The 23240-nt window shown below is 40.1% G+C and overlaps 1 protein-coding gene across 2 annotated transcripts in view; it reads left to right on the top strand.

Annotated features, from left to right (window-relative positions):
• Positions 1–23240, top strand: part of USP22 (ubiquitin specific peptidase 22) — a 93439-nt gene that overhangs the window by 42829 nt on the left and 27370 nt on the right. The window contains exons 3-5 of one of the 2 annotated variants that reach the window (XM_074553141.1): positions 2338–2451; positions 2996–3040; positions 7643–7744. In XM_074553141.1, coding sequence (XP_074409242.1) covers positions 2338–2451; positions 2996–3040; positions 7643–7744 — 261 coding nt within the window. The remainder of the gene's footprint in view (positions 1–2337; positions 2452–2995; positions 3041–7642; positions 7745–23240) is intronic. The other variant, XM_074553143.1, reaches the window with a different exon arrangement.

Raw genomic sequence — 23240 nt, 5'->3', positions numbered from 1 at the left:
AAAAAAATAAATTACATTAACCTGAAACAGTTAACTCCCAGACTTTCCTAGTGGGCTCTTTTCCTGAGCAGCTCTGTTCAGTTCCATGAGAAATTCCTGCCCTTCCTCGTGCTGTGGCCGGGCCTGTGTGGCTGCCTTGGCACTGGTGCTTGAGGTAATTTCTCCAAAACCCCCTGCAGTCATTAAAAAGGCATTGGAAGTGTTGGCAAATGTACAATTGCATTGTTCCCATAAGTGTGTTGGAGAGAGGATATTTCCTCAAGAGTCCTTAATCAGGTGCTGGACAATTCCAGCTTTAACTCCAGCAGTGTTTCTGTGGAACTTTCTGATCCTTTACACCAGAAATTCCTTCTGCTCTCTTGTTGGTTTAGAGCTTGACATCTCTATTCTATTGCTCAGGCTTGTAAATCCAGGAAGAAAGGAAAAGTAAGGAATCCTCTGAGCACAGCTAGGCCTACACATTCTGATGGTAAATTGTCACTATTAGTGCTCACAGAGTCCTTTTTATTCAATATTCTGCCAGCCCTGTTCTGTTATTTAGGGGCCTGTTGGTGGGATCTTTTAAAAGTATGTGGAGAACAATATTTGGGTTTGTGCTTTAAGACCAATATTTTGGATTTTCTACAGCTTTTTTTGTAGAAAACTGTGCAGAAGGGGTAATGCAGTAAGTAATGGAGTAAATATTGTAGAACTCTAATATTCTGTAAGTTGTGATATAGCACCCCTGCAGTTGCTGATCCTCCACCATAGCTCAGTCTTGTCTCCTTTTGGAGTATTCTGCCAAAGGAGTTTATTCAGTCCTCTGGGCATCAGGGTGAAATATTCTGGTGTTGGGACGTTACACAAGGTAAAGAAAATCCTGAGTTTGTGACTCTGCATGAGGTAACACAGTCCTTATCCTCTTGCACAAACTGAATGTGATCCAGACAGAAGAATGAAGCACATCAGCAAGATGAAAACTGTTTAAAGTAATTTGGTTTATTGAAATAATAAGGGAAGTAACAAACAGTTGACATAATCACTGAAAAGGTGATTTTAAAAGAGTGGAAGGAGAAAAAAAAGCAGCTTGCAACAGACTAAAGGAGAGGGACAGCAGGTTGTGAGGGGGGAGAGGGCTGTGAAGGATGGAGGAGATGGGGTTAGAAATGAACTTTACCAAAAACCCTCCCCACAAGCACTGCCAGGGCAGCACAGAGACCTCACCTGTGTTTGCCTGCAGGGATCCATGGCAGAATTCCTGCTGCATGGCACAATTCCTGCTGCATGGCAGAATTCCTGCTGCATGCCATGTGCTTTGGCTCATTGAGCCCTTCAGAGTAATTCCATGCTGTTTCTTGCAGGCTCCCTAACGTGGTAATGGTTTCCTGTGCTTAAAACAAGTTGCCATTGCAGTAAGACTATTCTAATAATGCTATTATCTGGAAATAAAAGGAATTAAAAAACAAAATAAATGAAAGCTCTACACTTGAGGGAGAAGGGTGATGTATTTCTTAGCTGTTTGCTAGTGCAGGTTGTGTTTTAGTAAGATTTGTTAGTGCTCACATATTTTTAGCTTTCCTGTGATTGTGGCTTTTTTCATATCTGTGTACTGAAAATCAGCAGTTTACTATGATTACTTTGCACTTTTTCCATGGTATATGTTGGAGTAAAATGACATTTCTCGGTTAGGTATTTATTTTGTTTCTTGGCTTTCTTTTGTTTAAGGTTGTGCAAGAAAAATATTTTTAACATTGGTCAGTGTTCATTTGTTTATTCTGAAAGGGTGTGTGAAATGAAAAATTGAGACAGAAGTAACCTGTGGCATAAACTACCCTGGAAAAGCTTTCCCCTGGAGAAACAGCTCTGAATTTGCTGTGCTGTCTTCTGTTGGAGCCTTCATCTGTATTTTCACTAGGTGCTTCCTAATTATTTTCATGGCCTTGAAGAGAAATGGCTGAAATCTTAGGAACAGACAGGTCAAACTGATAGATCAACTCTCACAAGGCTGGTTCTGTGTGTGTTGTAGTCAGTCACTGTCCTGATGCCTCTTGGTAACTCAGGTGTTGGAAAGGTAAATTGTGGGTTACAAACAGCCTGAAGGCAGCTGATGCTTTGTTGTCCTGCACAGTTTTCTTACTGTGCCAGAAGCAACTGAATAACTCACACTGAAACTGGAAAAATGTCTGGGTTTTTCTCTTTTTTTTTTTCCCCTTCTAGATTCTAAGGTACAGATTTTTCTTCTTTTGTGGACTGCTTGGAAGAAGGAGTGCCTGACTTGGAAGCCTGCTTTAAAATGCCTTCTGGTTTATGAACTCACATCTTTTTTTCCTCCTCCCCAACTTCCCTTCTGTTTTGCAGCCATAGACCTTTTGTATGGGGGTATTTACTGCTTTATGTGTCAAGATTACATATACGACAAAGACATGGAACAAATTGCCAAAGAAGAACAACGAAAAGCTTGGAAATTACAAGGTTTGGTTTTCCTGCCTGAATTTCTTGTTTCTGTTTTTAATCATACCTGTCCCTCCCATTTGTTCAGTGGCAAAAAAAAAACACTAAGGGGAAGAAAGAGCTCTTTAGAGAGAGTAGTGCAGGCAATGGGAGAGAGATGTTCTTCCTTTCCAGGAGTCAGACTGTGCGTTTAACACGTGCACCACACCTAATTGTAGCAAAAATATTTTATCTTTAATTGCAAAAAAAATACAGAAATATCTAACATTAATCCTGCAAAAGCTTGCATATCAAAAGTTAGATCTGTATTAGGTAGAGAATGTAACAGTTTGCTCCTTTAGGCTTATTTACGTGGTACAGGCAATAAATGTGTTCCCCTCACATGAAATGCTACCCTTGTGTGTGATTTTTTTTAACTTTTTTTTTAAATAGATCATTCCAGCTTACTTACACACCTGTGCTTTCAGGGTACACGCACAGTATCTATGTAGAAATATTTACACACAAATATATGTACACACATTTGTTTTATTCAGTTTGCTTTCCCTAATTTTTTCTTTTTTAGCCTTCACCCCAACAGTGGTTTCTCACTACCAGTGTACAATGACAGGTAAGAGGCGTGGGCTGGCGACGCCCCTCACTAACAAGCGTCCCTTTGCTGATTATCCTGCCATTCTAGACATGAATCACAGTTAAGAATGCCACTTTTATCGTGCAAATCGTTTTCTTCTTGTTTGGATATGTTCCAGTGATTGAATAATTGCAGCAGACTTGATTTCATATGCTCTTTCCTTGATAGAATTCCTCCAAAACAAACCTTTTCTCTTTTTTTTTTGTTTTGGTTTTTGTTTTGGGTTTTTTGTTTGGAAAGGAAATATCATTTATTCTAAACTGAGTAGTTTGTAAGCATCAGTTTTAAAAGCTTGTCATCTTCCATTTCCAGTGGCCTCTGGGGGGTATGTTTTCTTAAAGTGGGAAAGTCTGTATTTGAAGACAGATGACTTCTGTCTAGTAATGTCTCTTCTGGATTCCATGGCATCCTGTTTCAATGTGACAGCCTTAGTCAGGGCTGATATGACTTCAAACCATTCTTAACCTCATTTCCAATTTTAAAAATAGCAGCTAACATGGTATTAACGAGAGCTTTTCTGCTGGCTCAAAAGAACCAACCTTCACTTGGTTCCTACTACAGATCCCAGGCTGCTTCCTGCTTGTTCCCTTTGAGGGAAGGGAGTCAGGGGAAAGGAGAATAGTGAGTCCTAGAACAAGGAAATACACCTCAAAATCTTCTAGCACAAAGCCCTGGTTTTCAAAGCAAGACAAAATGGGAGTAGGTTTAAAAACCTTTCATCCAAACTAGCACCTGTTCTGGAAACTCCTTCAATCTGAGTTTGGGGCACCAAATGAATCAGCTGCAACAACAACAGATCTTCGTTATTCCACAGAAGAGAAAACCTCCCCCAGTTCCTTACTTTTAAAGATGCAGATTTAAAGAGTAATTTCTTTGTTATATTGTCCTTATCAATTGATACACTTGTGCCTTGTGGACTGAGATGCAGCCACTTTGTGCTGCCATGGACATCAGCCTGCTGTAGTTTATATTCCAGGGAATTAAAGCTACAGGATTGTTCCTCTGGTCATCTTGGACCACAGAATTCTGTAGAGAAGGTCAGAGAATCACCCAGAGGAGCTGCCAGGCAGGAATCCTCTGTACTGATTAACTGGCTATTAAATGGCACATTAAATATATATCCACAAATGCTTATTTGTGTGAATATGGACCTTCCATCTTCTGTCCCTGGAGAACTCATCTGCAGTGAGCAGTGAACACAGAAAATCAAGGAATAGACAGCAACACTTTAAATTACTCGAGTCTGCAATGTAGACTTTTTTTCTTTAAAGTCATGGCATAGGTTCTTCTTTATGTTTTATTACAAAACCACGTGTTTCCTCAAAAAATTATCTAAGGAATGAGAGAAAATAATGGAGAACTGTGTCTGGTTTTTTCCTTCTCTCTCCATTGTTCCAATCTCTGTGCTCCCTCCCTCTTGTCATCTCAAAGGTCCCTTCTTGCTCCAAACTGCATGCCAAGAGGAGCACAAACCCCAAACTCAGTGTCTTGGTTTGTATTGCTACCACAGAGTTAATTTACCTCAGATCTTGCTGCCAACTTTAAGCACTTCAGAAGTGAATCCAGTCTGCAGAAACTGATTGGCTTAAAAACCGAAGGCTAAATGCAGAAATGTTCAAATTTCTCTCCACAGTGCTTGAAGGGTGTTAGTTTATACTTAAATAGATGTTCACATAACAACATGATGCCTGGAGAAAAAAAACTTTAAGAAAACCCCCAAATATCATGAGATTCATTTCATACTCCTGTAGTATTAACTCCCAGTGTGCTGAGTTCCCCAGTCCAGCTGGAGTTCAGGGTTATCTGATGTAACTCTGAATGTTGCAACTTGGCCAGAATTTTTTCCTTTGCTATTGAATATTAATAACAGGGGAGGTGAGAATACACAGAGCCCTTTGTTCTAATTAATGTCTGCATTTTTGGGAGAGGAAAAATTGGAATTTGCTGAAGTTTAGCAAAGTAAACAATGACTGAAAAATTGTGACTTTTATAAACCTGAGCCTTCATTGCCTTTTCCTTCACTCATCCCTGTTCCCCTGATGAATTCTCAGAGAAATGCCAATTTGAGTATTTCACCCAATAAAATAATTTCTTAGATGGAGATTTCATGTGCTGACTTGAATCTCTGACTATTTTATAGCAGCATTTTTAGAGTTACTTATTTTCACTTCTCTAACACTACTTTCCTTTAATTGTAAATGGTGACCTGTGCATGGTTTGCAAATCTTTGTTTACAGTAGTTTATATTGGAGTTTTTGGCATGCTTGTGAGTGTTATTAAACCTTTTTATTAAACCTCTTTCCTTCTTTGTCTTTTGGTTATTTTTTGTTGTAGTTTTTCATTTTTAAACATCAAACCATTCCTAATAAATGGCTCTGCCTTTTCCAAATTTTCAAGAGTAATATAACCTCAGCATTCCTGCTAAGTTATATAGCTGGAATGGAACATGTTTTAATTTCTGTGTCTGACTTCACTTGTGCTCCTTCTAATGAAAGGCTTCTGCAAGAATGTTTTCTGTCTGGTTTGCTCTGTTTGTGGCGTTAATTGCACATGGTGTTTTGTTTCCTTTCATTTCTTTTAAATTGAACAAGTATTTCATTCACCCAGAATCCTTAAAAGTAATCCAGTCTGTCATGTTTAGCCTTACCTAGAGTTGCTCTTGTGACATGCTTTAGTCCCATCCTCTACAGTATTTAAACTATATAATTATATATAGATATATATAAATATATATTAATAGTGCTGCTGATATATGTGGAGCTATTGCATGCCTGAAGTGCATATGTGTTTCCAGGTATGAATTTTGTTGTATTAAACATATCCAAGGGGTTATTTTTTAATTGTTATCAGGGTTCATCACACTGACTGGCTGTGTTTGGCCATGTTTTACCTGTAGTGAACCCAAACACAGCAATTTGCAGCTGCACAATGCAATTGCTGCTGCTAACAAGGTGTTACCAATAGAAATTCCTAAGGGAGCATTACAGATATGACCAGGGTTGCTGGAGACATCCAGTGCCAAAGCTGTTGGAAGCCAATGTTCCATCCCTGTGTCCATCTGTGCATCTCCAGAGGGTCTCTGAGACGTGCAGTGTGTCCAAAGCACTGCAGCTGTGTTATCTCATCAGTCTCAGTCATTCCCTGCCTTTTCTGTTTCCCTGGGTGTGTAGCTTGATGCTGAACCTTGGATAAAGGAAAGGGATTCTGGTATTGTTCCTTAAGTTCCTTGCATAATCTGTTGTTGAATCAAATAAAGTGAGAGATGGGTGTATTTGTGTAAATAAGAATTCTCTAGGCCTTGAGAATCTAAAAATGAGACCTTCTGTTAGTAGAACCTGGAGGGTCAGTAGTAACTATGAATTGAACATTTTTGGGAGGGTAGTTTCTGACAAGCATAGCTATTTCTGAAAATGAAGATCAAAGAGCTATTAAAATTTAATGTATATTATGCAGAATGTGTAAGCCTCCAGCTATATTTTTCTACTATCCTTTTCATATGTATGATTTATAATTTATTTTCTGTAGCAAAGCGCTGCTTCTGCTCCATGCATTCTGTGAAAAATAACTCTTAATTGACTTTAATTCTCAGTTTTAGAATAGACTGCTTGCCATCTTACAATTCTTTATTTTTAATGCCAAGATGCCTTTGTGACTCACAGTAATTGACCTTGCACAGCAATTTCTGTGCTACATAGAAAGCTGCAGCAGTATTGAGCTGGTCAGCACGTGAGTCTTCACTGTTGTGTTTTCTTGTGTCAGGTTTACACTGAACACAGCTCTGTGCTGGTTTCAAATCTGGTCTCCATGCTACTGACCTGGCTCATTTCTGCTGCACTTTCCTTTGAGCAAAAGAAATCTTCTGTAAATGCAGTGTTGGTCTTCAAAAAGGATAATGACAGATTTTAGCTCATGAGAAAGGGTTTAATATTTGGAGAGTTTTGACTGGTTGGTGGAGGGAGGGTGATGTTTAAAACTACTACTAATTTCATTTTTAGATAACATTAGATATGTCAACAAGTGAATGTCAAAAATCAAAACTTGTCTAATCCATTAATAGTATAAGGAGAGGTCATTCTGTGTAATGGCATATACATGTAGTGTATTCAGTATATTGAATTGTTAAATTCTGCTGTTCTCTAAAGATTATCTGTCCATTAAGTTGGATCAGTTTAGATTTATTTAATAACTTGACAAGTTCATCAATGCTGGTTGTGTCATTTAACCTCCTCTGAGCACAAACAATGTAATTTTGAGTAATAGCAAGTTTATTCTTGTGGTGGAATTTCTTTTTTTTAACTGAAAGGAGGATGATAATCCAATAATGGAAAGTTTAATGGCCTAAATGTTCTTTATAAGTAAAGAAGTAGCTTTGTTTTCTTACGTATGTTCTTCTTTGTTCAAAAATTTGATGATACCTTTTCAAACCTTATCTTTTGAGAAGGGGTAAAAAGCAGTCAGTGTCCTTAACTTGTGCATAAATTGAATCTAACCTAATGGACAGCACATTGAAAGTTTTGACTTGAACAGAATTTTCAATCCTTTTACTAAAGAACTTCCTGAAACTTTGTTTTATCTGCTTAGGCATTGGAGAGAAGTATTCAACATGGGAGCCGACCAAGAGAGAGTTAGAATTGCTACGACACAACCCCAAGCGAAGAAAAATAACCACAAACTGCACCATAGGTGAGTTCCAGAAATCCCTTCTGGAGCCAAATTGTCACTGATTTGTATGTTCAGAATTCTGTGCTGTTTTTCCATTGGTGGTTGTAGTGGATTTCTGTAAAATTTAGAATAACAAAGTCAGTTTATTTTGCACTACATTTTCCCCGCTGTGGAAGGATCTTTGCTCTGTCACTGCAGGTACTGCTGATGATTGAGCTGTGTAACAGCTCCAAAGCACAATCCTTTTTTGACAACATGCCTGGAATGAGAAATCACTGCTATATCTCAACTCAGCCTTCATCAGACATCCCGTGCAGGGATGTGAAGGGAAATCCTGTAGTTGGTGCATCCTTAACCAAAGCTGGTAAATCTCTTTTAGCAGAAGCAGCACATTCCTACTTCATGTTTTACACTCTAAATGGGATCTCTTCAATTTCATATGAGCTCTGAACAGTGATTTTATTTCTCCAGTGGTGTCAAATAGTAGGTTTGAAATGCATCTCAGAGGTTTAATGCTTAAGAGTTCAGTGATCTGGAGCAAAGAATTCTCTGAAATGTGTGCATCTGCATCTGGCTGGACAGTATTTGGGTAAAGGTGATAAAAATGAACAGTTCTTCCAATGTTTTCCCTGCTGTTTTTAGGTTGGGTAGCAGGGAGTTAAAATTAGCTCCCTGACCAGCTCTAATTAAGATTATTGGGCATTTTCCTTTGCTGTTAAATGCACAATAACATTTTAATGGTGAGGTTTAGAAAAAAATGGTTAATGGTACGTGATTGTTAATTGTACAAGGTTGGAGGTGTAGCCATAGACATTGCAAGTAGGAAACTGAATTTTTTTCCTGTTTTAAAGCTCTGTACTGTTTCATGGAACATGTCATGCTTTCAGCACGTTTGCATTTGTCAAAACACACTGAACATACTTTCTAAAGTTTTCTAATGTCATGTTTCTAATGCAGTAAGTAATTTAATCCAAAGTATGTGTATATTTATTTGGAAAAAATGGACTGAGAAGCACAGAGTAAGGTGAACATGTATATAAAATGGTAATCCTAAAGAACCTATGTTTGTGCAGTCGTGGGACAGGGAAGACAGTTGGAAAAACATCTGGACTTTGGAAACATTAAACAGCCTAGGAAAAATTAACTAAGCAAAGATTGCTTGCATCATGTTCACATTGGGGTTTGTGTTCTGAGAAACTCCAGTATATTTTGTAAAGAACATTACAAATTAGTAAAGATAATAGAGCTGGGGAGGGGGGAAGAGGTTGGACAAAATTTTGAAGGTTACCGTGACCTTTGTGAAGAACTGAAGCACATTTCAGTGTTTCTCTTTGCAATCAGAAGGAATGCTCTGCTTGCTCTTGGAGGATTTGGGATCTTTCAGGCTGTTTAAAAAGGCCCTGGCTGGTGGTGTGAAGGGGGGAGCACAGGGACAGGGCTCTGACTGATCTCCTCACTTCTGCAGGCCTGCTTTTAAGAGTTCTCCTCCTGAGCCCTGCAGCTGCCTCTGTGTGCTGAGATTTAGAAAGTAAAGAAAAAAATCAAAGCACCCAGGAGCCATAATGCAGTTTTGGGCTGCAGTTAAAAGCAGAAGACTTGCTTTCTTTACAAAAATGCATTGGGGGTTTAGCTCAAGGAAGAAAAGACCTGCCATTGTCCTTGAGCCTTTTCTCTCCACCTAACCTGCTGCTAAATATAAATTGCTTCAGAGTCTTTCTGCCTTCCCTTCCCTCACTTTGACTTGTCTGTTTGCAGTTTCAGATCAGTGAAGAGCCTGTTTGCAGACTGAAATGCTGCAGTAGCTGGACAGTCTCATTTCTCTCTTTTTCTAATACTCAATTCTTTTTACATCAGGTTTTTATCAATCCCATAGCAGATATTAGTGAATCCAGTTTATCTTCTGAGGTAGGTAAATGGCTGAGAGAATAGGCATGATGTCCAGTTTTATTGGTTCTGGAAATGAAAATGGTGCTGATAACCATCTCTGATAGGCACTGCACATCTGTTGAGCACTTCTGTTTACACAAGAGTCTGTTAAAACATAACCAGCTGCCTTTTATGCATAAAATCCTCTTTTCAAAGCTGTTTTAAGAGGAAGGCCAGGGGAAGGTTTGTGGCTTTCTGTCCTCCCCCAGAGATCCACAGATATCATTTGGGTGTGGAACATTTTGTTGCTCTGCCATGACCTGGAATGGTGGTTGTGCCAACATTTGTTTCAGCATTTGTATAAGACAATTTATCAGTGTTACAGCCAAAATACATGGGACAAGAGACTGAAACCTAGGCAGGTGTGGTCTTGAAAGGATGTACAGAACTTGTATTTGAAGGATCTGCATATGATTTTGAGCCTTGACAATAAAATACATTAAATTTGATGTTTTTCCTATCTAAACCACACTTAGGTGGTACAAAATATTTGTTGCAGTTGCCTGTCACTTCTGTATTATGTGCATGACACTCATTTAGGTGGATGTTTACTCCATGGCTGAACATTCTGGGTCCATGAAGGGAATTTTTTTATCCCAGATTTGTAGCAATCTCACGGTGCTTCTCAAAACAGCTGGATGTGTCTGCTGCTTTTTGAGCTGTTTGAACTCTTGTCCAGCTGCAGGATCTTTTGTCTTTGATCAGCACCATGAATTAAAACTGAAGAATACTCAGACATGAGATGAATATCTTATAATGGAGACTTGAACTGGGAGTTCACTAGAGGAAATAATGTGCAAAACTCACAACTTTTGATTTTTCTACTTGAGTGACAATTTGAAACCCATTGAAGAAGGAACTTATTTACATCCTCAAAAAAATGAGGAAAAAAACTTTACAGAAATCCATAATTTTTCCTTGATTCTCTTTAAAATGCTGTGTTTCCATCTCATAGCTACTTTTCCCATCTAGTAAGAAGATAGTGCAGGTAACTTGACTTGAATCTCTATTTTGCCACTGAGCAAATTGCTCTTGAAATGAGAACTCACACTGGGCACCTCTGCAGGCTGTGGAAACTGTGCTGATTCCTGTCTTTTGGGATGTGCAGGGTTGTTCCCAATATTGCACATAAGGACCTTCAAAGTGACTTGGAACACACTGCTAACCAAGTGGAAACACTGACTTGTCCTACAGGCAAAAAGCCATGATGAGAAATCCTTGCAGTGTGGATTTTGTGTGGGACATTGCATGTTCTGCTGTCCTGACTTGACATTTTGATGGAGCTTCTGTATTCCAGGAGGTTCAGGAGGAATGTCACGCTCACTCAGGCCATAAACTGCTCTGTGGAAGCTCTGTCAGCTCAAGACATTCTCACACCTTGTTCTGCCTCCAACACTTGAATGTTGATTTTTTTCATTGTGTTGCCACAGCTTTTTCCACAGATCACACTGAAGGGTTGGCATATTGTGGGGAACATAGAAATTTCCCAAGTTATTTTATTTTGCTCTCAGCAGCACGCCTGGGTAGTGTCCTGGACTATTCAATATTCATAGAAATGCTCATCTTGATTTTGGCTTGAAACTGATGTTTCAAGCATCCCATAAACACAAAAACTTTTACATGGAAAAATCAGGTATGACTTAACAGCTATTAAATTAGATTCTTACATTGTAAGAGAAAAAAAAATCTAATTTATTCAGTCTCCTCTTGTCTGTAAAGTGGCCTCCCTCTGCAGGGGAGGGAAGGGACAAAGCTCCACATTCACAAGCAAATTATTTGTCAGGGGGTTGAACCAGAAGTGATACAATATCTTTTGGGAACTATTTTCCAAGCTCATCTTGCTCTGCTGTCATTAATACCCCCAGCAGATCCATTCTCCTGAGTATATGAAATATTAGCTTGGGATCAGCTGCTCTCTGATTAGCATATGAAGTGACTTTGTGGCTAAAGATGGGTGTATTAACAATGGGCACAATTAGACTCCCAATGCACATGGGTAATTAGCAGCAGCCACCCGGGATTCCCGTTTGCAGGGCTGCCAAAAGGCAGAGGGGAGACTGAGCAAATCCTCCTCACAGGAGTGATGGCACGGAGAGGTGGCAAAACCAAAACTGCCTGGCATCAGAGGTGGCTTTGGCAGCTGCAGTGCTGATGGGCCAAAGAGCAGCATAAATGGAATAAATATTGCAGAGCTCCCGTGTAAAGGTGGCAAGGGAAGAGAAACAGTGACCTGGAAAATATTTCTGTTCTCTGGGCAAGCCAGCTGAAGCATTTTTGCTTCTCTGACTTGGATGTGTTGAAGGCTGCATTAGTACTTGGATGTTTTTTGTGAATGCAGCAGCGCTCAGGTGTGCTTTTTCTCCTTGGATGGCACTTAAGGCAGCTCAAGTGGAAAAGTGGAATGAAAAATATGGTTTGGTACAGCACCACATTTTTAGCTATGGCTTTAAATTTAAATTACTGATTTGTAAGCAGTAATGCTTTGATATTTGAAGTTATGACTGCACAAAGTGCATCCTGAATAGAAATCTCTGATTCTTAAATTCCTTTAGATTGCTGTATGATGAAGGAAAGAAAACCACCTTTAAGACTACTCAGGTGAATGTTTCCTCTTTGGCTTTCTTTATATTAACTTCATTATTAAAATGGCTTTCTTGATGAAAAATTGTTTCTTAAAAGGTTGGATTGGTAAAATTAAAAAAAAAAGAAAGATACCTTCATATCAATAGGGAGAGCATTCTGTTCCTGTTTTACTTTGTCTCGAGCTTAGCATGTCTGACCATTGTGTAATACATTTCTTAGGTCTAAAATTGATAAAGCTGATCTTAAAAATAAATTTTAAAAGCCCTCTTCTCTTAAAGCTCCCAAGAAAAATTAGAAGGATGTGAATATTTTAAGAATTCTAAAACACAAGTAGTGATTTGCTCTCTGAAGTTTGTAGAGCTGTACTGTCTGAAAATCTTGTTAAACTTCCTAAATTTAGCTCTTTATCAATACAAAATAGAAGCTTTCCTCTGCAAAAGGCTTTGTGAGGAGAAGTTCCAGAGTGGATGCTGCAGTTGCCTTTTTGTGTATTGACTGTCTGGGCACTTGTCACCTGGTTTTCCAAAGCTGGTGCCAGAAAGCAATTTGCATCACTGCAGTCATGTCACTGTGTGTGGTTTATCTGCACAGCAGTTGATTATCTGTGATTTAATTGTTCCTGAATAAGATTAGGAACATCAGAGTTATCAGTGAAGTCCCTGCAGCATTTTCCTGCTTAAAATGAGCAAACTTTTGTTGCAGACACTTTTGTTAGACAGAGATCAGTCAGCATCTGAAGAGCTGACTGATGAACAGCACTTCCTCAGAATGCCTTGTTGCCACCTGGCCAGCTCCAGTGAGGAATGAGGGGGGTTCTGATCTTGTTACTTCAATATTTGTTTGAATTTTAGACCCTCTTTCAAGAAAATCAGGAGCTGATGTCACTCAGTGTATGAGCCATTCTGTTGATGTTTTCTTTTCACATCAACTAAAACCCCTGCAGACTGTACAAATTGTATGTGAAATCAGAAAATTGCAGTTAGGGTTGAATTTTTCAGTTATCCTGTCTTGGAAAATTGCCATTCCTACTTGCATAGAAAATACTTTAATTTTGTAACTCTAGGTGGCTCTTGGGGATTGGAGGCAAAGGAAGATATCCTGTGTGTGCTTGCACAATGGGAAATTCCTTAGAAGACAAGGCTGTTGATCCAGGGCTTGGATCATGTTCCAGACTTCTAACTGAAACCTGATTTTCCTGCTCTGGACTTTTTAGAAGTAGATCTATGGTTGTTAGTTATCCAGACACATTATTTTTAGTTTACAGACAGTGTTTTGATTTGATTTTTCTAAAATGTGCTCTGCACTTCTTCAGGTGAAACTTCATCACTTAAATCAAGTTGAATAAAAGCACCCAAAAAAGCCCTTCTTTTTCTTTCCCCTCATAGATGCTGATTTCAAGTGTAAAATGTTTGCTGACTCAGTTGTCTTACCTCTTTCTCTATTGATAGTTAATTTTTTCCTGTGCCATGTTTTCTTCTCTAAGTCATTATGTAAACTTCAGTATGCAGTCAAAACAGCAGCCTTTCAATAAAAAATGCAGTTGATGTCAGTGACTTTGTCATCTGTTTGAATGGGTTTTTATCAGAATCTGAATTTTCTTACCAAGGAAAACCCAACAGCAGCACTTAGCCAGAATTTCATTATGGCCCTCTGAACAGATAGCTTATTTAGATAAGATATTTGTTGTTACAGATGTGGAATTGAGAATTAGCCCATGGAGACAAGTGCCTGTTGTCTTGTCATGGGCAGAGCTGTGTCCTTAGCATGAGAATCTTCATTTTCTTATGTTTAAAAAATCATAGAATGGGTTGGGTTGGAAGGGACATTAAAGCTCATCCAGTTCCATCTCCTGCCATGGGCAGGGGCACCTTCCACTATCCCAGGTTGCTCCAAGCCCTGTCCAACCTGGCCTTGGACACTTCCAGGGATGGGACATCCACAGATCTCTTTAGCCACCAATTTGAATAAACCTTGATTTACCACTGTATTTTCACCTGATTAACTCGGTGTCAGCACAGCAAGCGTGGCGTTTTCAACAAGGCCAATCATCCCCATCTCAGTTTTGTTCTTTTGTGGATTGCTTTTGGATTATATTTACTCTGACCTTCCATTCTGCTCTTTCCTGTCTGCTTCCAGAGTTGGCTTTATGTGGCCAGAAGGTAGATACAGTATATGCTGCAAGCAGGAATATGCATAAACAGCATGTGGCGTGGTTTGTGTGTTGTGGATTGTTGGACGAGCTCTGTGCCAGTTCATCAACAATAATTTGTGCATATTAATATATTTGGATGCATTTAATTTCATTGGCACTTAGCCTGCTCCTTAAGTTATTAATTTGTGAAATCTGTTTGGAGGAAGGGTAAAAACTTGTAGGCAGCATATGGTGTGATATTGGGGGGAAAGGACGGCTGCGGGTGTGAATTTTATTTTGTCAGTTTGGTGGGAGTACCTCTTGTTCTTTATGGGTGCCATCTGCACAAGGCTCTCTCTGCAAGCCTTGTGCACAAGAGCTCGCTGAGCTTTTAACTTTGGCTGCTTTGGGGGAGGGCAAAGAGAATATTTTATTCTGTGCCACCTTTTGAAGTGTTTTGTTTTGTGTAAAGGCTTTTCTTTTGCTAGAGGTAAACACCTTGAAGGGTCTACAGCTTAACTGGCTGTTAAAGGCCGGTGTCAAAAAGCTCTGGATCCATCATTCAGGCATTTTCACAAACATATTTCCTGTTCTTTGCCTGCTGCTGTTACTTTTTTGATGCTGGATGTCTTCTGTCTATTCTTCCTGACCTTCCAGCAATTATGGGAATAATCATTATTTCCATGCTCTGGTTCTTAGGACTTCAGTGTCTTGAACTTTATAAGGTCTGTGAGACAGGGCAGCTCCTGGTTGCTTTGAGAGCTTCTTCATAGCTGTATTCAACTTTAAATTTGTTCAGCTTTGTGTATCTGAATATACAACAAGCACCACAGTTGAGAGGTCTCTGGCTTCAGCAGCAAATGAAGGCATTTTGTTCAATGCATATGCTTAAATGTGACATTTCATGTTGTTCTTTCTGCTTTTCAGGACTTGGTGCCTTTTTGTTTCTGAAGCTCTTGTTGTGACATGCTTCCACATCTCCAGTGGAATGAATGGCAGGGGGTTGGAATTTTGAGATCTCTAAACTCCCTTCCAACCCAAACCATTCCAGGATTCTATGATTCTGTCTTTCTCCTCCAGCCAACTGATCTTCATATTTTACAGAGATCATATAATGCTTTGATATTTAATAATAAATTTGATTATGTGGTTATTTCCAGTGATATGTTTCCTTCTCCTGTGTGTACATTCCCCAGTGTTTTCTCAATGCTCAGAGATCTTGACAGAGATTGGATCAAATTGAAGCACAACAGGCAAAATTTGTTCAGTGGGTCTTGATATGCCAGGACAGGAATTCAGAGAAGTTTGGTTCAAGTTCTACTGCAGAATTTAATGGCTTTTTCAGCTTTCTTCATTTCAGCTGAGAGAATCAAACAGAGATTGTTGCTGTGGATGATTACATGCTGTGTAGGTTTCTGGGTATGAGAACATGCTGCATTGGTTTCTTCCTGACACCTGAGAGAGAAAAACAATTTCACAATGCAGATGGTCAATAAAAATGCTGAAATACAAAATTACAGATATAAAAACTGGCATTTTCCATGACCTTAAAAGGAAAAAAAAAAAGCCTTTTTTTGTAGGGTACTCCTGGGTCCTCATCTTGTGAAATGATTTACCAAAAGATTTCAAACCACTCTCACACAATGCAGAGATCCTTTCCTTTAACTCCCCTTTTCCTTTCCCCCACATTTATTTTAAACTTAAGCTTGCTGTGGGAGACAGTAAATCCATATAGATAGAAAAAAACAGTATCTTGGTGATATAACCCAGTATCTTGGACAAGTTGTCTCCTGCCTCATTTTTGGAGCTTTTGTAAAGCAGTTGCTGTTTGCAGCATTACATTCATTCTCATTCAGAAGCTCTAGCACTAGGGGAGCTTATCTGTAGGTCTTGTTGTGTGTGTATCTTCCATGTTAATGTTGCTGCAGTTCTTTGTTTGTTTACAAAGATGAGACCCTGGAGCACTTCAGAATACAGGAGGCATCGGGGAATATTGCAGTGTCTCATCACTGAGGAGATTCAAGAACAATTCAGAGAAACATTTGTCAGGAATAATACAAGTACTTTTAATTCTGCATTGAGGTATAGGACCAGATCAGGTGTCATCTCAAGAACTTCTACATCTGTTTCCTGTGATTTTAGTGCAAGATTCAATGCACTTTTCAGTGGCTTGGTCAAACCCCCTCACTTTATTTTGTTTTGGAAACATGTTTCTTAATTCAAATTCAGAGGGAAGAGATACTTGCAGTCCCTTGTCTTGCTTGAAACAGCTTCTCTATTTACACAGGCCATATGAAAAATTAACCTTAAGGGGTTTGTTTGTTTGGATTGCCAGATATTTTAGGATTGCTGACTCATTTTACCAAGCTGAGGGTGTGCACACAGGAGCCAATTGCCACCAAATCAGAAGGAGGAGAACTTAAAGGACATCAAGTGCTCCTGTCCTGTCTGTGTGCTTGGTCTTAATCTGGGCATGCAGCCACTGCAAAGTAGTGACAGGCTGTAACCTCACAGCCCACACCATCCAAGGAGATCACTTGCCTTGTGTGAAGTGCTCTTAGCCTGGAGAAACAGGAATAAAACCAATCCTAGCTGAGCAGTAGCCCTCAGAGAATCAGGAACACGGTGCTTGCACGCTGCTGAACACACAGAGCAGCCCCAGGAAATGAAATCTCAGGGATGTGCCCTAAGGCAGGGAATGGGAGCTCGTCTGGGCAGTGGGAAGGCTCCTGTTCTGGCATCATCAGTGTGGGAACTGGCTCAAAGATATGTTGGAAGTAGAGTATAGAGAGTACTTTGTGTGTCTGGCACACTGTGCACACTCAGGAGTCATTTCTGGCTCTGAGGTTTCATCTGAGCAGTAATAACATAAAATGGTACACTTGGTGTTGGCTCATGCTCTTGGTAACTTGTTTGATGTGTTTGCTCCAACCATGTCACTTGCCCTTAGGTTCTTCCAACAATCTGTGTCCGAGCAGGATGTGTGGAAAGGCCAAGCTGTTGCTCTGGGGAAGGATCTGTAGTAATGCCATCTTTGGTAGTCATTGCTTAGAGATGTCATTTTGCTCCTAAATCTGGCAAAGGACAACCTTCCTGAATCTCATCTCCTTTTGTTGCTGGTTGTTTCTGTGTCATTGCTAGAAATTCTTTGTTTAAATAAGTTACAAACACATATCTCCTATGCTGAACCCTGGGTCCAGTGTTGTGTCAGTGTTGTGGAGTTGATTTTAATTGAAGGTGCAGCACAATACAGGGACTCCATTGAGCTCCTCCAGAATTGATTTTAAACTTTCTTGTTAGGTGCGAACTTAAATTTTCCTTGACACACAGCAGCATGTGTGACACAAAGGTAATGAATTCCAGACCCCCTGGATCTCTCTGCATTATCCTGTGACTCTTCTTGTGCATTACTAAATGGAGAGAGTGATGCACTGAGCCACAAATGCAGAAGCCCATGCACAGAATACCTATGCAGTCTAAAAATAACCTTGAGGAGAGTTAGCAGCCCTCATTCCAGCAGCAGTTGTTACCTGTTCTCCAGCCTTGCCTGAGTGGCAGCAGAGCAGGTAAATTTGGTTTCCAGAGCCATGAGGTTGAGTAGGGATCCAGGAATGAGGATCTCATTCCTGCTCAGCCTTTTAGCCACCTGCCTGCAGTGGGAGTTTGTTACAGGAGAGGGGGTGAGGGGTGGCTGGTTTGGGGAGGCTCTGGCACTGCCTGCATCCCTCTCTTGTTCTGGCACTGTCTGTGTGTCCTGCTCTGCTGTGAGCTGGGTGAAGCTGCTCAGACACTCATTGCTGTGTGCAGGGGGTGAGTTCAGTTCATCCTTTCTGTGACCACCTCTGCAGGTGGCATCAGGTGGGCTGGGCTGTGGAAATGCCCTCACCTTCCTGCCAGGGCTGGGCTGTGCTTGGTACCAGCTGTGATACCAGTCTGAGTGGCTGAGCAGTCTCAGGGTGACAAACAGGAGGATATCAAACAGCTCTCCTGAGTTAGGTGCACTGGGCTGCCAGAGCTGCCTTTGGAACCACTCCAACAACTCAGAGTCCCAAACTCCCTCATTGCAGTGTTTTCTAGCTGAGACAATTATTTTTAATATCTAATTAAATTTTACTTCTTGTGAGCTCAGTCTTTTTTTATTATAGCTTTGGTAGGTCACAAGAGTTAATTACAGTCCTCATTGTAGCGGCCTGTAACATACTTGAAAATTGTCAGCCTGGCTGTTCCTCCACCAACACTATCTGGTTTTAATTAATTAACTCAGCCAGTGGATTTTTCAGTTGTTTCTCCAGTCTCAAATATTAATTCCATACAAATTTTTGCTCGTGTTCTTGACTTTGCATAATTTCTTTTTAAAATGGGTGCTCAATTCCAGGCATCATGCAACTGAGGTTTACCTGTCACCAGAGCAGAATGAATTCCAGGCCTTCTCCTATTCATCTTAAGTTCCAAAATGCTGTTTGTAGAACTACAGCTCAAGATTAAGATGTTGAGGCTGAGTTACTGTAGCCATTGCTCCTTATTTTGTGTTTGTCCGCTTAATTTTTCCTCGTTTCCTACTTCACAATTGTTTTTATTGAATTTAATTGATTTCAGATAGTTTCTCCCCTTTAACAAGTTGCTCTTGAGTTATTGTTTTGTCTTCCAATTACATTTGCACTGTCCTGATGTGGTTTGTCCCTTCTCTAAGTGTGTATTATGTGATGTCACTGAAGCTGTTGAATGAGAATAGTGAATGCAATCAATTCCCTGTCAACTAAGAGGGGTGGGGGCAAACTAAATGCTGGAAAAACAGATTTGGTGCCTCAGTAAGTGCTGTTGTTTCCATGTGGTGTGGATGAACTAGGTCCTCTTCATGGATGTGCTAGGAAATGCATTAATCTCTGCTGCTGAACTGCTGCAAATCTCACTGTGCATCTCTCCTGGTGGGTTGTTGCCATTTGGTAACTTTTCATGGGTTTATGGATATTTTAATGGAGGAAAAAGAATAAAAACATTCACTTTTGAATGGCAGTTCTAACACAACATAAAGAATAAATCTGGAAAGTCTCCTAGGAATGCTGAGGTCACTCCAGAACTGCCCAGTTGCACACAAATATGCCAGAAATTATCCAAAAAAAGACTTGAAGTTGCCCTGTGAGCCTGAATAAAGTACTTGAACATGCTTTTAAGCATTGGATTTAAATCAAAACACATAAGGTAAGATTTTTCTTCCAGACTGGCAAATATGAACGGCTGTGTTGTTTTGTTTATTTTGAACCACTTGAAATCTGGAAGGTGGGAAATTAACTCTCTTTTAGAAAAACAAAACCACCCTTGGTGAGGAAGGAGTACCTTAGGAAAAGTGAGTTCATGCCGAGCAGGCTGAGGTGCCAGCCTGCATTCAGTGCTGGGCCACATTCCCCTTTTGGCTCCGGGCTGTCAGCTGCTCAGGTAGGGTGTGAATTGTGTCTGGATCTCTCCTTTAAAAGTCTGCCTGAGCCGGCTGTGCCTCGGGGCAGAGCTGTGTCAGCAGTGACACAGGGCAGTAATGAGGATGAATTCCTCCAGCTCTGTACAGCAGTGACACACCAAGACTGAGAACTTTGGGGTTTGATGATTCAGCCTTATAAACAGCCCTTGTCTTCTGCTGCTGCTGATCCATCCAAGGAGGAATAATGACTATATTGTTTTCTCTCTACAGTTAATGGTTTTGCAATACATGTGCCACTCATGGCATATTCTTCTTCCCTCCAGTGTAGCAGCTCCTGTAGTTTGGACTCCAGGGTTCCCAACTGGATACAAATTCATGGACAGTTTCCTTTTGTACACATAAGCAAATTTTTTGCTATTGAGCAATCTTTTACTTCAAAAGCAATAGAAAAAATGCAGTGATCCAGAAACTTTTAGCTGGAAATGGGAAAGTTAAAGATGGGGTTTCATTTAAAATTCAAATACTTATTTTCCTATGATGACTTTTTTTTTTTTTTTTGTCATTCTAGAAGGCCTGTTCTGATTTATTTGCCTTTCTGCTGTGTAGGGGTGGCTAAACTTGTTTGTTTTGATGCAGTGCACAATGAAGTGTATCTAAAATAGTTCTATAATTTATTTCTCTCTGTTTACAGGAGTTATTTTTCATAGTCTTATGCTCACTGCTTCTGGACTCAGTGTCTTCTGGATTATTAGAGCTTATAGATGAAGGGGCTGTTTTTTATTTCAGTCCTGTCAGTGACAAATGAAAATACTTACTTATAGTTAAAACAGGAAAAAGAAACCCAAATTTTCATCACAATATTATCTAAATACAATGTCCTCTTTCATCCTCTCAGCCTCCCAAAACTGCAGCATTCAACATGACTTATGAATCTTGATATGCACACATATATATGCTATTAAAGAAATATTTTTAGATAATGGAGTGATACAGTGAAATGTTCATGTATAGAATATAACATATGTAGAAAAAATTGAAAAAATGTATTGCAGATCTCATTTTCTAAATTAAAATGTATTGCTCTAGAACTGTATTCTGACTTGTGATTTAACAGGCTTGTAGAGCAGAAGAGTGAGTGGAGCTCTCCAGGTTGTGCCTGTTGGTGATGGAATAGCTCAGGGGTGAGAGCTGGCTGGGTGGTGCTGGTGGAACAGCTCAGGAAGGTGCTTTGTTTCCAAAGGGATTTACAGTGATTCAAACTGAGCACTGACTGACCTGGCAGCCCTCAATAGCTGGAGAAAAGGAGTCAAGTCACAAAAATCAAAAAGAGGGAGCCTGAGCATGTTTTCACCTGGTTCAGCAGTAACCCGACAAGGGAGGATTATTGCCCTGAGTGTTCACCTCCACTTCTTTGATCTGTCATGTAATCCCTTGCTTGGTGTTGCTGTCAAAATTCCTCTATTGAGAAAAAGATCTACTGATGAACCAGTATTTTCTGCTTCCTCTTCTCCCTGCCAAGATGCTTTTTTTCGTTTTGGGTAGATTGCATGTTCTGTGTTTGCTGGAAGTAGTTGAATTGTTCAGTTAGTCTTTAAGATCATGTGGTTGAAATTTCTACATTTAATTTGGCTGTGGCAAAAGTTTCTGTAGCTTTTTCTCAAACAGTTGCCAAAACAATTTAATACCCAAATGTGTTATTGGTAAGCTTGTAAAAAATGTTCTGTAAGAACATCTGAAGAAAAAGTTGTGATTCATTTGCCTCAGTGTTCCTGCTTCTGTAGTTGCTGTGGGTTCCAGTCCCTGAGAAAGGATGCTTAGCTGAAGTGTTGGGGAATAAATTAACCAAAACTGCATGGTTGGGGCTTTTTTGGTCACTCACGTGATCATTGGTGTCACAGAATGTGATGAGTTTTCCTGTGTAGACTTGTAATTTCACATATCTGTATACTGCTGCTTTCTGAAATGAGTATTTTTGTATTAACATTTCAGAAGGGATTAGCTTTGGAAAATAATTGCTGTCACTAACCCCATTAGCAGAACTGCTGCTCCAGGCATGCAGGTGGAACAGCAGCTCTGGCTCTGACTGGGCTGGTGTTTGTGGCAGCTCCATTCAGGTCATGTGTGATATGTTCTACACCTGAAACCTGAGAGCTGAGAGACAATTTGGTTGTGGTTTTAGGTGCTGGGAAGTAGGGTAGACCTCTTCTGAAATACTTTCAGAAAGATGCTCTTAAATGTTGTTGCTAGTTCTTGTTGGATGGACGTGGGGTGAATACCCAAAATTATTCTAGAAATCTTCACTGCTGTGCTGCACTGTTTGTTTCCAAGTGTGATGTTGAACTGTCTTTAAATATTTCAGTGAGCTCTTGCTCAGCTTGCAGTGACTTGTGACACTGATGGAGCTGCAGGGAAGCATCAACACCAGATGGGAGCTGGGCTAGGGGACAAGGATTGCTCTAAGGTGTTGCCAACCTGGGCTTCCTGTAGAGAGGATCTCAGGCTGGCTGTGCTTCACTGCATCTGAATCATCTCCTGGTTGTCTCACCAAGCTGCATTGTCCAGTGACCGCTGCTCCTCCTTCCAGAACCTTCATTCCACTAAATCCCAGGTTTCTGCATGGGAACATCTGTTCAGACTGGTTTGTTTGCTCTTTCCAGCCCCAGCCCGAAGCCTGGGTTTAGAGGCAAACAGAACCTCCTCCATGAGGGCAGGATTGGGTTTTCTGTATTTTCTATTCATGTGTGGTCCTCTCATTTCCCTGCTTCCCCACCTCTAATAGCTGTAGAGATGCATTTCATGGAGAAGTGGAATTTCCTTATCTTGTCTTGGATTTTTCATCTCCCCTGCGTGGGTGTACTGGCAGGACCAGTGCTCTGGATCTCCCTGCATCCCAACCACCTTTGCTGCCCAGTGTTGCAGAGCTGCTGCTTTGAGCATTGGAAGAACAGAACCCATTCCTGGAAGAAGATGGAAGAATTGAAGCTGACAAAGGTAAGCCAGCCAGAATCCAATCTTGAGACCAAATGAACAAAACTTCCCAGATGGGTTTCCCTGTGCTCAAGGCATTGTAAAAGTAGATTTCTTGCCTTTTCTTATGCTCTGCCTGCCCAGCTTTTGGCAGAATGAAAGTACTGTTTGTATTCCATGATGATGATTAAAGGATATTTCCTTCTTTTATGATTATACCATACATGACAATTTTGTCTTCTCAGCAACATTAATTTATTCTAATATTTACAATTGTATCAGCATGGTTCAGAGCTAAAACTTCTTTCCTGTGAAGTACATTTACCACAACAACACACATGCATGTGTAGAAAATATTGAGTATCTCACAGGTTGCCCTTGCTCATTTCAAAACAATTCATAAGAAGCAGAAATAAAGACAATGCTATGAAGCACAGCAGAAGTTTGCAAAGTACCAGAGCTTTATTATTAGTCGAGGTTGGAGCCTGCTGACAATC

This window comes from Zonotrichia albicollis, chromosome 16 (genome assembly GCF_047830755.1).
Source record: "Zonotrichia albicollis isolate bZonAlb1 chromosome 16, bZonAlb1.hap1, whole genome shotgun sequence".
NCBI lineage: Eukaryota > Metazoa > Chordata > Aves > Passeriformes > Passerellidae > Zonotrichia > Zonotrichia albicollis.
Note: the sequence above shows the minus strand (reverse complement) of the source record. Positions and strands in the feature narration are given on the sequence as shown.